Source organism: Trichosurus vulpecula, chromosome 2 (assembly GCF_011100635.1).
Source record: "Trichosurus vulpecula isolate mTriVul1 chromosome 2, mTriVul1.pri, whole genome shotgun sequence".
In the NCBI taxonomy this organism is placed as follows: Eukaryota; Metazoa; Chordata; class Mammalia; order Diprotodontia; family Phalangeridae; genus Trichosurus; species Trichosurus vulpecula.
The window spans coordinates 20,301,497-20,314,654 of record NC_050574.1 but is presented as its reverse complement, the minus strand read 5'-3'; the positions used below and the strand labels follow the sequence as shown (position 1 = coordinate 20,314,654).

General features: G+C 44.1%; 1 protein-coding gene across 1 annotated transcript in view; it reads right to left on the bottom strand.

The window, feature by feature from the left end:
• Positions 1 to 13,158, bottom strand: part of LOC118838604 (solute carrier family 2, facilitated glucose transporter member 5-like) — a 28,725-nt gene that overhangs the window by 10,231 nt on the left and 5,336 nt on the right. Inside the window, exons 2-4 of the mRNA XM_036745946.1 lie at positions 5,979 to 6,077; positions 4,458 to 4,618; positions 3,554 to 3,678 (exon numbers count right to left, since the gene is read on the bottom strand). Of these exons, the coding sequence (XP_036601841.1) occupies positions 3,554 to 3,678; positions 4,458 to 4,618; positions 5,979 to 6,077 (385 nt within the window). The remainder of the gene's footprint in view (positions 1 to 3,553; positions 3,679 to 4,457; positions 4,619 to 5,978; positions 6,078 to 13,158) is intronic.

Here is a 13,158-nt window from a genome sequence, read left to right as displayed (position 1 = left end):
TCCTTTGTTTTCTCAAAGTTACAAGAGAAGAGAATATAGGAAATGGATTAATGCATGAATCTTTAATGAAAACCTTCCATTGTAGTTGACTTGGCTGGAAAGAAGGGTTTATAATTCTAGTGAAGCAGAAAATAGCTAGTTAGGACCAGTAATAGCTAGTTAGCGGATCTCATGGGCAGAAGGTATTGCCTCCATCATTGCTGAAACTTAGATGAATGGATCTTTTTTTCACATTCCAACCCAATGGAACATATATATGTACACACACGCACGTGCGCGCACACACACACACACACACACATACACATACATACATTAAATTATTTTCAATTAACCAAAGTGCCTTTTTCCTCTCCCACTTCCTCTATCTTCATTCGACAAAGCCCTTGTAACAATTATCCTTACTCAAACAAAACAAATTCCCATATTAGCAATATCAAAAAAAATTCTATGTCCCAATCTATATTCTGAGCCCATCAGCTCTTTGGAGGTAGGTAGCATCCTTCATGATGAATCCTTTGGAACTGTGGTGGGTCGTTGTGTTGATCAGAGATCCTAAATCTTTCACAGTTTATTGTCTTTACAATATTGCTGCTGCTGCATAGACTGTTCTCCTGGCTCTGCTCACTTCACTTCTGCATCAGTCTTCCCAGGTTTATCTGAAACCATCCCTTTCATCATTTATTACACCATGCCATCACATTCTTATACCATTATGCCATTTCCAAATTGATAGACATTCCTTCAGTTTCTAATTCTTTGCCACCACTAAGTGCTGTTGTAGGTATGTTTGTATGTATAGGATATTTCTCTCTTTAGTGGAATAGTTAATTAGTTAACTTAATCAAGTTAATTAGAATAGGCTTACTTAATCCTAGAAATTTCAAGATTTGGCTGGAGGAGAAATCCTTCCTTCCCATTCTTTGACACACTCAAATAATAGTTGAAAACACCCTCCCCTTTTGGGTTACAAACCTGTGGTTTTGTTGGTATAGGGAATTTGAGGGAGGAAACACTCTCGTCCAGGACAAATGGGCAACTGTTCTATAATTTATAGTCTCAGAGAGTTTCTGGGGACACTGAGAGTTTCAATGATTTGTCCATAGTCATACAGTCAAAATTCAAAAGAGGCTATTTCTGAACCAAGGTCTTCCTGACTCTGAAGCCTGCTCTCTATCCACTAGGCCACATGGCCTCTTCGCCAACAAAATAAAAATAGGAGCTAACATTTACATAGCACCTACTATGTGCCAGGCACTATTATTATCTCACTTGGTCCTCACAACAACTCTGGGAGAAATGAATTGTTATTATCTTCAACATGCAGCAAAACTTCTGGAAGGAGAAAACAGGCTGGAGAAATTTTGTTGGATGAGGTGGGATAGGCTTGGGGGCACACTGTCTTTCCTATGATGAGAGAGAGCGAAGACCAGTTACAAAACGGAGTTGGTTTGGTAGGGGAATCAGAACCATCAGATTCCATCTCATAAACACTGACTCCATCTTGTGCTGCCACATATATTCTCCTCCATCTTGTTTTTATGTAAATCATCCATGAGAAACTAGATGGTATCAGTCACCTATGTTTCCATAAATGTAGATGGTTGTAATTCATCAGCATCCCTCCATTCTGAGAATAGAGATTTTCCCCCTCCCAACTTGAAAAGCGTCTAATCTTTCCTCCAACTGGAAATCAGGTTATGTAATTTTGTATTCTGGTTTGTATCCTGGTTAATTGTTTTCTTATATTTAATTGGTTTATTTGAATACATAAGAATCTGTTTTGCTCTGTATTCAGGGTCTTTGGACTAAGTGGGGAGTCCAGTGACCCATGTATTACGACTGCCTAGCTATAAATTGCTTTTCCTCAGGTTGTTTCCTCAGTTACTATTAATAACTGCCACATGTAGAGAGTGGAGATCTGGGTGGGATGCTGCAGTCGAGACCACCAGGCAACCAGGATCCTAGGAATGGAGGTGAGCCAAAAAGAGGGAGATGAGGGGACACAGAAGCTACACCCCACCTTGATTACATTGCCTCAGGCAGCATGGTAACATAGTAAGGGGATCACTTTTGAAGTCAGCAGGGACCTGGGTTTGAATCGGGGCTCTAACCCTCACTGCATGACTTAATTTCTCCAAACCTCAGGATTTATTTGTCTACTAAGTCATAGATGGGCTGTAAGCCACACAGGCGAAAGGAATTCCCACACTGGGATTTCCTCACCTTGGGGAAAAAACTCATCATAGGCCTTTAGGATTCATTTCAGGAGGGAGAAGAGGCTGGGAAAGTAGCAGCTGCTGCAGCTTTAGAAAGGGATCCTGGAAAGATGCTGCCCCAGTTAGCACCTAGTCCTTACAAATCCTTAAAAGAGATGTCAGGAACTCCTCCATCATTAAAGCCTCTTAACTTGATTAAAACAGTACCAGCAAAGCCACAGATTTCCTAACCTCCAATCTTGTCCACACTGTCTTGTCATCCAAGGATGGGGAAAGATTGAGCATTTTTAGATGGGAAAGAAGAAAAGTGAGGGGACAGGCTAGCTCTGGCTATCATGAAGGAGGCAGATTGGATTTGTTCTGCATGGCCAGTGAGTCACCCAGTCAACAAGCATTTGTTAAGCACCTACAGCATATGTGCCTGGCACTGACCTTGGCCCCAGAGAACAGAACTGGGGGTGCTGGCTGGCAGTTATAGAGAGGCTTACTGAGGCTCCATGTAAGGAACCCAAGAATTAGAGCTGCCCCAGAGGGGAAAGTGGTGCCTCAGGAGAGGGTGGGCTCCCTCCAAGTGGAGGCCTTTAAGCAAAGGCTGGATGACCACTTGCAAGAGATGCTAGAAAAGATTCCTTGTCCCAAGGGACAAGGGATCCTTTCCAGCTCCAGAACTAGGATCTAGTCTGTGGTCTTCATTTTACAGATGAGGAAATAAGTGCATAGGGAAATAAACCCCACTCACAGAGTTGGCATTCAAATTCTCTGATTCCAGACACAGAGCTCTCTCTCTCTACCGTGGTACCTGGAGGACTAGCAGAGTGAGCAAACCGTCTCCATTTTAACACGTAGCCCCTTAGGGACAGCTAGGCGGTGCAGCGAATACAGAACCAGCCCTGGAGTCAGGAGGACCTCAGTTCAGATCTGACCTCAGATACTTAACACTTACTAGCTGTGTGACCTTAAGCAAGTCACTTAACCCCAATTGCCTTGTCTCCCCCCCCTCCAAAAAAAACATAGCTAAGTAATATCTCCAGAATAATGCCCAGAGCTCCTTGTGACAGAGTGGATGAGGAGCTGGATCCAGAGTCAGGAAGCCTTGAATTCTAATCCTGCCTTTGACCCTTACTACCTGTGTGACCTAGGGCAAATCATTGCTTAACTTCTTGGAGTCTCAGTTTCTTCACCCGTGAAATGGAAACAATACCTGTAGTTTATTGAGTTTCAAATGAGCTAATGTATGGAAGGCACTTGATAAATTTTAAAGCACTTAGTGAGTGTCTGTTACTGTTGCCTTCTCAGTAAGTCTGGCTGTAACAATACCCCATCCTCATGTTTACCTGCACATATTCCCACCACAATTCGGGCAAAGATGATCATCTCAAAGGACCCGGCCACTTTGCTGCAGCCCATCAAAATAGCAGGGACAATGGAAAAGATGTTGTTGATCAGCAAGGTCCCCTTTCTACAGAGAAAAAAAAAAGTGGGGGTGTGAACTTCCTTCTCTTGAGAAGAGAGGCATGCAGTAACTACTGGGGCCTCTAGAGGGCGGTGTGGCTAGAAAATATTCAATGTCGTCCGGAACACCTGAATTCGAATCCTTCTTCAAGCATTTACAAGTTACATGACCAAGGGAAGAGTCACTGAAAAACACTGAGCCTCGGTTCTATTTGTCTATCAAATGAGGGGGTTGGATTCTATGTCCTCTAAGGCCCCATTCGGTTCTAGATCTATGACCCTGCTAGAAGTCTTCCAAGAAAAAGGTGGGTAACCAATGGTCAGGTGCTTGGGGATAGGGTTGGACTCAGAGTCAAGATGACCTGAGTTCCAATCCAGCCTCAGGCACTTGCTAGCTGTGTGACCTTGGGCAAATTACTTCACCTCACTTCCTCATCTGTAAATGTGGGAATAGTAATGGTACCTATACCTCCCAAGGTTGCTGGGAGGACAAATGAGATGTTTGTAAAGCATTTGGCATAGGTTTGGGCTTACCACCATCATCATTACTGTTACCTTCCTTTGACTGAAGAGAAAACTGAGGCTGAGTGATTTGTGTATGGCCATAAAAGTGGTAATCGAGAGAGGGATTTGAACCCAGGTGTTCCTGACTTCAGATCCAGAGATCTATCCCCCGTGCCACCTCATATAATAAGAACACAGGCTGAAGTTTTAATCCTAAATGTTCAAAGTTCTGCCGACGCCTGATGATGGATTCCTGAGGGTTGGAGAACTTTTCTCACTTACCTTCCACATTTATTTACCATTGGGGCAACCATGAGTGACCCAATAAAGCCTCCTAGAGGATACATGGATACTGTGACAGACCACAGCAGGGTCACGACCGTACTGCTCATATATTCTGAATGCCTTTTATAATAGGTTTCGTTGTAAAAGTTTTGCATGATCTGGAAAAATAAAAAAAATTGGCTTTACCCAGAGAAGAGAAAATTGACAGCAGGAAGGGTCATGTGAACAGTTTTCAAGAATCTGAAGAGCAGTTCCATGGAAGAGGGACTTGCCTTGTTCTGCTGGGACTTGGAAGAAAGAAGTAAGGGGAATAGGTAGGAAATATGGAGAGAGAGGTCAGTTTCAGCTTGATGTTAGGGAAACCTTCCTACTAAGAGGAGCTGTCCAAACATGGAATGGCTGACCAGGAACAGGGCTCTTCATCACTGGAAGTCTTCAAGCACAGGGTGGATGACCACTTGTTGGGGATGGGGCAGAGGAAATTGTCATTTCAGTGCGATTTGGACTCAATGACCCTGTGATCCCTTCCAACTCTGGGGTTCTGCTTTGGGCCAGGAGGGAAAGTAAAGCTATTAAACACCCCCGCTCCTTATCCCATCCCTTTCCAATCCATAGACTCAAAGACCAGCAAGATTGAGAGAGGGAAAGGATGTTTGGGCAGTTTCCTTCAAAGGGTAGTTGAGGTTGTCACTGGGCTTTGCCAATGTGATTGAAGAAAAGCTGTCACCAGGGAAATCAGTCAGTACAACTTGCTTTTCTTTTTGGAGGGGGGAAGGCAGGGCAATCGGGGTTAGTGACTTGCCCAAGGTCACACAGCTAGTAAATGTCAAGTGTCTGAGGCCAGATTTGAACTCAGGTCCTCCTGACTCCAGGGCTGGTGTTCTACTCATTGTGCCACCTAGCTGCCCCTTGTACAACTCTCTTTATTAAGCACCTACTGTATGTAGAGCCCTTGACCAGTCAGGATACCTGAAGAAAAGCAGCTCCATCCTCATTTCTCAGCTGTCCACATTCTCTCTTATTAGATCACAGGCTGACAAAAGCTCAGGGCTAGAAGGGAGCTAGTCCAACCCAGACCTCAATGGGAGTCCCCTCTGTAGCAAACCAACAAGTGGTCCTCTGGCTTTCCTTTGAAGAACCTCCACTGGATAGTAATCCACTAACTCCAGAGACAGCCTGTATCACTTGGGGATGACTCCAGTTGGTAGCAAGGTTTTCTTTTCATGGGGCCCAAATCTGCCTCCCTACACCTTCCACTCATGGCTCCTTGTTTTGGCTTCTGTGGCCAAGCTGAGCAAGTCAAATCTCTTTTGCACATGGTGGCCCTTCAAACACATGAGAGATTCTTGAAGATGTCACATAGGTCACAGGTTCTTTGAGGACAGGGAATCCACCCCTCATTTCTATTTTGTGCCTCCCCTTGGTGGCAAGCATGGAACTTTTTTCACAGGAGATCCCTAGGAAATATTGTTAAATGAATGAATGATTCAATTCACTTCCCTTGACAGCATAACCTACCTCTGAGGGAGAGTTGACAACAGCAACATTGTACCCATACTGGAAAGATGATCCAAATGCAGCCACCAGTGTGACCAGCCCCAGTACCAGCGTGAACCTCTGTGGGAGAGACGGGATCTTAGATTCGGGGAGCAGGTGCTGGGAAGTAAGAAAAGTCATTGGTGCATCTGAGAGCTTTGCTATCTCGCTGCCAGTGGACCTAGTCTTGGAATCCCAAGACCCAGAGGGCAAGACAAGAGTCCTATTACTTTCTTCTAGTCTCCCACCTTCAATTAGGCTAATCAATCAATCAATAAGCATTTATTGGGCACCTACTCTGTGCCAGCCATGGTGCCAAGCACTGGCCTAAAGGCCAGGCAAATCTCTGTCAATAACCTCAGATTTAAACCTCAAGCACAAAGGCTCTTGAAACTTAACAAAAAGGAAATTGATAAGACAGCCCTGTCATTGGCTTTCTTTTAGATTGGATGGTGTGGCAGAAAGGGCCCAGGATTCAGAGTCAGATGACTTGGGTTCATATTCCATTTCTGAGTCACTTAGCCTCTCTGGGCCTTGGTTTCCTCATCTGTAAAAGGAGGGGGATGTCTAAGGTATCTTCCAGCTCTTGGGCTAGGATTCTAAGGATGCTTTCTGTTCCAAACTGTCCTTAAAACTACCCCAGGAAAGAGGCATGGCAACTATTAACAGTATTTCCCTTCTCCCAATAAAGAAAATGAGCCTCAGAGGGAAGGAAGCCACTCCAAGGGCCCATACAGCTAGTAGGAGGAGGGGTCCTCATTCAAACTCAGGTCTCAAGTTCCAATTCTTGGTTCTTTCCTTCTATGTTGCTGCCCCCCCCCAGAGAGAAAGCACAACCCTCACACTGAGGGAGTATGCGTTGTGTATTTCATGGAAGACCTCACTTTCTAAAGTAAACACTGTCTGTGTTGTGGGTGTCACTTGGCTGCTGGAGAAACGGGATCCTCATTCATAGTAGTCTTTAACCAGAGACAGAGGTATTGTTAGTCTAAAAAGTAAGGCCCTGGGCATAGACCATATACCAAAATAATGTCGGAATGGGTTCATGACTTAGATATAAAGGCTGATACTATAAGCAATTTGGGAGAGAAGGGAATAGTTTACCTGTCAGACTTATGCAGAAGGGAAGTATTTATGACTAAACAAGAGATAGCATTACGAAATGCAAAACGGATAATTTTGATTATGTTAAATTGAAAAGTATGGAATGTAGCATAACATGACTTTTTTTTTCAATAAATCATTTTGCTAATTACTTTAGTTACAGTATTTTAGTTAACTAGTTTATTTTCTCTTACTCTTTTAAGGTTATTACGACGGATCACTCTCTAGAAGGGATTGGGGAAGATGTAGTACAAAGCTATGTTGAGGTGATATTTAAGATTAGGAGGGAAGCAGAAAATTGGGAAAGAATTTTTACAACCAGTATCTCTGACAAAGGCCTCATCTCTAAAATATACAAGGAACTGAGTCAAATTTATAAGAATACAAGTCATTGCTTAATTGATAAATGGTCAAGGGATGTGAACAGGCAGTTTTCAGAGGAAGAAATTAAAGATATCTACAGTCATGTGAAAAATACTCTAAATCACTATTGATTAGAGAAATGCAAATCAAAACAACTCTTAGGTGCTACATCTCTCCTGTCAGATTGGCTAACATGTCAAAACAAGAAAATGATAAATGCGGGAGAGGATGTGGGAAAATTGGAACACTGTTACATTGTTGGTGGAGTTGCGAACATATCCAACCACTCTGGAGAGCAATTTGGAACTATGCCTAAAGGGCTATAAAAATGTGCATACCCTTTGACCCTGCAATACCACTTCTAGGGCTGCATCCCAAAGAGATCATACAAGGGGGAAAAGGACCTATATGTACAAAAATATTTATAGCAGCCCTTTTTGTGGTGGCAAAGAATTGGAAATCAAGGAGATGCCCATCAATTGGGGAATGGCTAAACAAATGTTGGTATATGAATGTAATAGAATAGTATTGTGCTATAAGAAGTGAGGAGTAGATGGACTTCGTAAGAACCTGGAGAGTCTCATATGATCTGATGATGAGTGAAGGGAGAAGAACCAGGAGAACATTGTATACAACCACAGACACATTGCTTCTGTGATGATTAACTTTGATAGACTTGGCTGTTCTCAACAATGCAAGGTTCTAAGACAGCTCCAAAAGACTCATGATGGAAAAGGCTATCCACATCCAGAGAAAGAATTGCAGCGTCTGAATGCAGATCAAAGCAAACTATTTGCTCTCTCTTTTCTTTTGTTTTTGGTTTTGCTACATCTATCTCATGGTTCATTTCATTGGTTATAATTCTTCTTTACAATTTGATTATTGGGAAAAGAAGTTTAATGTGAAAGTATATGTAGAACCCGTAACAGATTACATGCCATCTTTGGGGGGATGGGGGAGAAGAGGGAGGGGGAGAAAACTTGGAACTCAAAAACTTGGGGAACTGAGTGTTGTAAACTAAAAAAAATTAATTAAAAAAGTAAGGCCCTGGGGCCCACCTATAAACCCATCTCATGTGCCTTTATCTTGAAGAGGGGATGCTATTACTATTCTCTGTTACATATCTCCTTGTCTGGCTCTGAAGAGCCCTGCTCAGTGATCTTCAAAGATAAGTTCAGTGTTTCAGTGAGGCAGGGTGGTCAGGTATGGTTCTAGGCTTTCAGATAGGAAGCCCTGGGTTCAAATTCTACCCCTGACAGTTTCTAGGTGAGTGACCTCAGACAACACACTTCACCTTGGCCTCAGTTTCCCCATCAACAAAAGGGGGATAATAAGACACCTTCTTTACAAAGTTGCTGTAAGCTTCAAATGAGACAATGTATCACAGGTGCTTGTAAAAATTCAAAGTACAGTATTCTTTTCTGTTTTTATTATTGTTGTGGGTAATGTCTATTTCTGATGGAGACAGTGTGGTATAGTGCACAGAGAAGTGGTCTCAGAGCCAGGAAGACCCTGGTTCCAGTCCCGGTCATCAGCTCTATAATCCTAGGCCAGTCCCAAGACAGTAGCACAGAAAGTGCTGACCTGCAGAAGTGGAAAGAGATTCCTTTAATGGGTGAAACCTATTGCTATCTCTGGTAGAATGGAAGCATCTGAAGGACAGGGGTTATTTCACTTTTGTGTGGCTGTGGTCAAGCATAGTGCCTAACATGAACATAGCAGGTGTGCCATAAATGCTTGTTAATGAAGGAATGAGCTCACCAGATCTAAGGAGAAGCAAGAAGCATTTACTAAACTCCTACTCTGAGCTCCTACTCTGGCTTATGAATGCTTTAAATACCAAACACCATTTATTAAGCTCCAATTCTGAGGTAGGTATGGGGGATAGAAAGACAAAAAGGCAACAGTCCATGCCTTCAAGGAGCTTACATTCAATGACAAGAGACAACATGCCCACATAAGTGTATGCAGACACTTAATATCTGTGGGGCCCTGGGCCAGTCTCTTAACTTCTGTCTGCCTCAGTTTCCCATTGTGTAAAACTGGGATAATAATAGCACCTACCTCCCAGGGTAGGTAGTTGTGAGGCTCAAATGAGGTAATACTTGTAAAGCACTTTGGAAACTTTAAAGCGCTATAAAATATTAGCCAATATTATAACAGAATATGGACAAAATAAAAAGGAATTTAGGGAGCGAGAAAAAAAGGCTTCATATAGATTAGGGAGGGAGCAGCAGTTGTGATAAAAGTCTCCATAGTGTTTGTTTATGTGTGTGTATGGTTTGTGTGTGTGTGTGTGTGTGTGTAGGATGTGGGTGTAGCATGCATGTTTATATGGAAGGGATGTGGGGTATGTATGTGGGGTGTGTGTGTATGCGTGTGTGTTTGCTCCCATGTGCACACGAGCAGTCAGGAGTTAATAATGGAAACAAAATGCAGCCATTGTCCTGGTTGGGCTGGCACCCTCCCCCCACCCCACGACCCCTTAAAGTCCTAGGAGGAAGGTGAATGCACACAGAGAACAGAGAAAGGCAGCTAGAAATGCAGATGGACTCTGCTCTTGACCCTGAAGGACCCTGTGGAGCAGGAATGGGGATGGGGGCAGGGAATTCACTAATGAGAGAAAGCATATTCCAGCAGGCCAAGCCAGCTTTTGCCCAGATGAATAATCAAATTAACAACAAATGCTGAGGACACCAGGAAGATTCAGCTGGAGAAAAGCTATTCTTAGCAGAGAGAAAAATTGGGCCTAATCCAATGATGAAAACCACTAGAATGGACACGGTGCCCCAAGATTGTTCACACATAGGCTCATTTGAGCTTAACAACCCTGGGAGGCAGGTACTCCTGTTCTCCCCATTTTATGGTCAAGAAAACTGAGGTTCAGACAAATTCCCAATTTGTGTTACTCAGGGTCACACAGGGCTAATAAGGGCTAATAAGTGCCTGAAGTAGGATTCAAATTCAGGTCTTCGGGACTCCGAGTCTAGGATGTCATACGCTGTACCTCCTAGCTGTCTGCAATAATAAAATAAACTTTCAGGCTAAATCTATGATTTCATTGCTATAGGGAACTTCCTCTAGCAATGGGGGTTGGTCAGTGAGTCAATAAGCATTTATTAAGAGCCTACTGTATGCCAGGTAATGTACTGAGTACTGAGGGTAAAAAACAAGGCAAAGAACAGTCTCTGCCATGAGGAGCTCTGGCTCTAACGAGGGAAACAAAGAACAGCTACATCCAGAAACAGGAAATAAACAGAGCGGAGGAGCTAGAAATAAGACTTGGGCAGGGGGCATAGCTGGGACTTGGAGGAAGCCAGGGAAGCAGGGAGGCAGGGATGAGGAGGGAGAGCAGTCCAGGTATGGGAAACAGCCAGAGAAAATCGAGGTTTGTTTGGTTTTCTTATAATAGCAAGGAAATCAGCCTCACTGGAGGGGCAGGGGAGGGGTAAGGTGTTAAAAAAAATGAAAAGGTTGGGGGCAGGGCTTATGAGGGCTTTAAATACCAAACACCAAATTTTATATTTGCTCCTCTAGGTAATAGGGAACCACTGGAATGTTTTGAATAGAGGGTTGAGAAATCACTTTTACTTTAATAGCTTGAGTAGAGAATAGACTGGAATAGGGAGAGACTTGAGGCAGGCAGCCTCACTAGCTGGCAATTCTAATAATCCAGGCATGAGGTGATGAGTGTCTGCACTGGAGGGGTGAAACGGGGTCAGAGGAGAGAAGGGAGGGTGTTGAGGTGAAAGTGAGAGACTGGTGACAGATTCAATATGGGGGTGAGAGAGAGAGAGAGAGAGAGAGAGAGAGAGAGAGAGAGACTCCAAGATGACTCTTAGGTTGGGAGCCTGAGGGACTGGGAGGATGATGTTGCTCTCTATAGCAATAGGGAAGGGGTGGGGAGGGGACAGGTTAAGGGCAAAGATGAGTTCAGTTTTGAGTTGAGTTTAAAATGAAACATTAATTGACTATATTTTGGTATGGTCATTTTTTTTGAGGGGGGAAGGCAGGGCAATTGGGGCCCAAGTCACACATCTAGTAAGTGTGTCAAGATTCTGAGGCCAGGTTTGAACTCAGGTCGTCCTGACTCCAGGGCCGGTGCTCTACTCACTGTGCCACCTAGCTGCCCCAAAATGAAACATTCAGTTCCAGAAGTCTAAGAGGCAGTTGGAGAGGTGAGATGGGAGATCAGCATCTTATGGTCTTGGTTTTCTTGAGGAACTGAGAGGTTAAGAATCATGATGGAGAGAGTGGGAGTCCAGAGGAAGCCCATCCAGGTCCACATCAAGGACTGTGCCTGAACAGGAGGTGGCTCTAACAGGATGGCCTGATGGGCTCAAGTGCACACTAGAGAGACTGAGATGGAGACGAGAGTGGAGGGAGGAAGGGAGAAGATCAGATAAATCTACAAGCCAGGATGCACAAGGGATGCCCCCAGCTCAGCTAACAGCACCTTCCTTTACTCTCCCTGGTCCATTCCCCCATTCACAGGAGAGGAGAAACTGTTGTCCTATTGGCCAGTCAGTCCTTTACACCCTGTTCTCTCTCTCCCTCTCTCTCCCTCCTTCTCTCTCTCTCTCTCTCTCTCTCTCTCTCTCTCTCTCTCTCTGTCTCTCTCTCTCTCTGTCTCTCTCTCTCTCTCTGTCTCTCTCTCTGTCTCTCTCTGTCTCTCTCTCTCTCTGTCTCTCTGTCTCTCTCTGTCTCTCTCCTCTCTGTCTCTCTCTGTCTCTCTCTCTCTCTGTCTCTCTCTCTTTCTCTCTCTCTCTCCCTCTCTCTCCCTCCTTCTCTCTCTCTCTCTCTCTGTCTCTCTCTCTGTCTCTCTCTCTCTCTCTGTCTCTCTCTCTGTCTCTCTCTCTCTGTCTCTCTGTCTCTCTCTCTCTCTGTCTCTCTCTCTCTGTCTCTCTCTGTCTCTCTCTCTCTCTCTCTGTCTCTCTCTGTGTCTCTCTCCCTCTCCCCCCACCACCTCCCCATTCACAGAAACAGAAGGGAGAAAAGTCCATTTTCCCCTCTTAAGATGCAGCTTCAAGCAGTCAGCTTTGGCCAAGTTCTTCTGATTCCTCCTTCAGTTTCTATTTCAGTGTGCTATTTAAACCATTGTTATTTTTAAAAAAAGTGATAGCAATCAACCTGGGCTTCCTAGATTATTTAAAAGTGTGGAGGAGAGTGAGAGTGAAGCCAGATCTCTTAAAGAGAAAGACACCCCACCCCCCACCTCCCAACTTCAGCAGAGCTATAAGTCAGAGCCATAGAAAAGAGTTTGTTATTTTCATAGGATCATAGATTGCAAGGTGTGGAGGGGATTATAGAGGTCATTGAGGCCAACCTCTCCATTTCACAGGTAAGTACACTGAGACCCAGAAGTTCAGCAGTATGATCAGGGTCACTCAGGCAGCAAGTGTCAGAGACTGACTATCATCTCCTGGAGCTAGAAGCCTCTTGGGCTCTCTCATGCTGTCCCCCAGTGGCTAGGCTCTGGCCTTAGCCACTCTCCCACCCTTGATTCATATATCCAATAAGCAAGGAAGTCCAAGTGGACAATCATCAAGTTTTTATACCAGTTTAAATAGCATAGAAATGGAAGGGAGGCAACCAGGTGATGATCTGCCCAAAGCCAATTGTTCAGAGCTGTGTCCAGAGGGGATAAAAATTGGCTTTTCTGCCTTCCACACTATCTCTTCTGATTCAGGAGTGG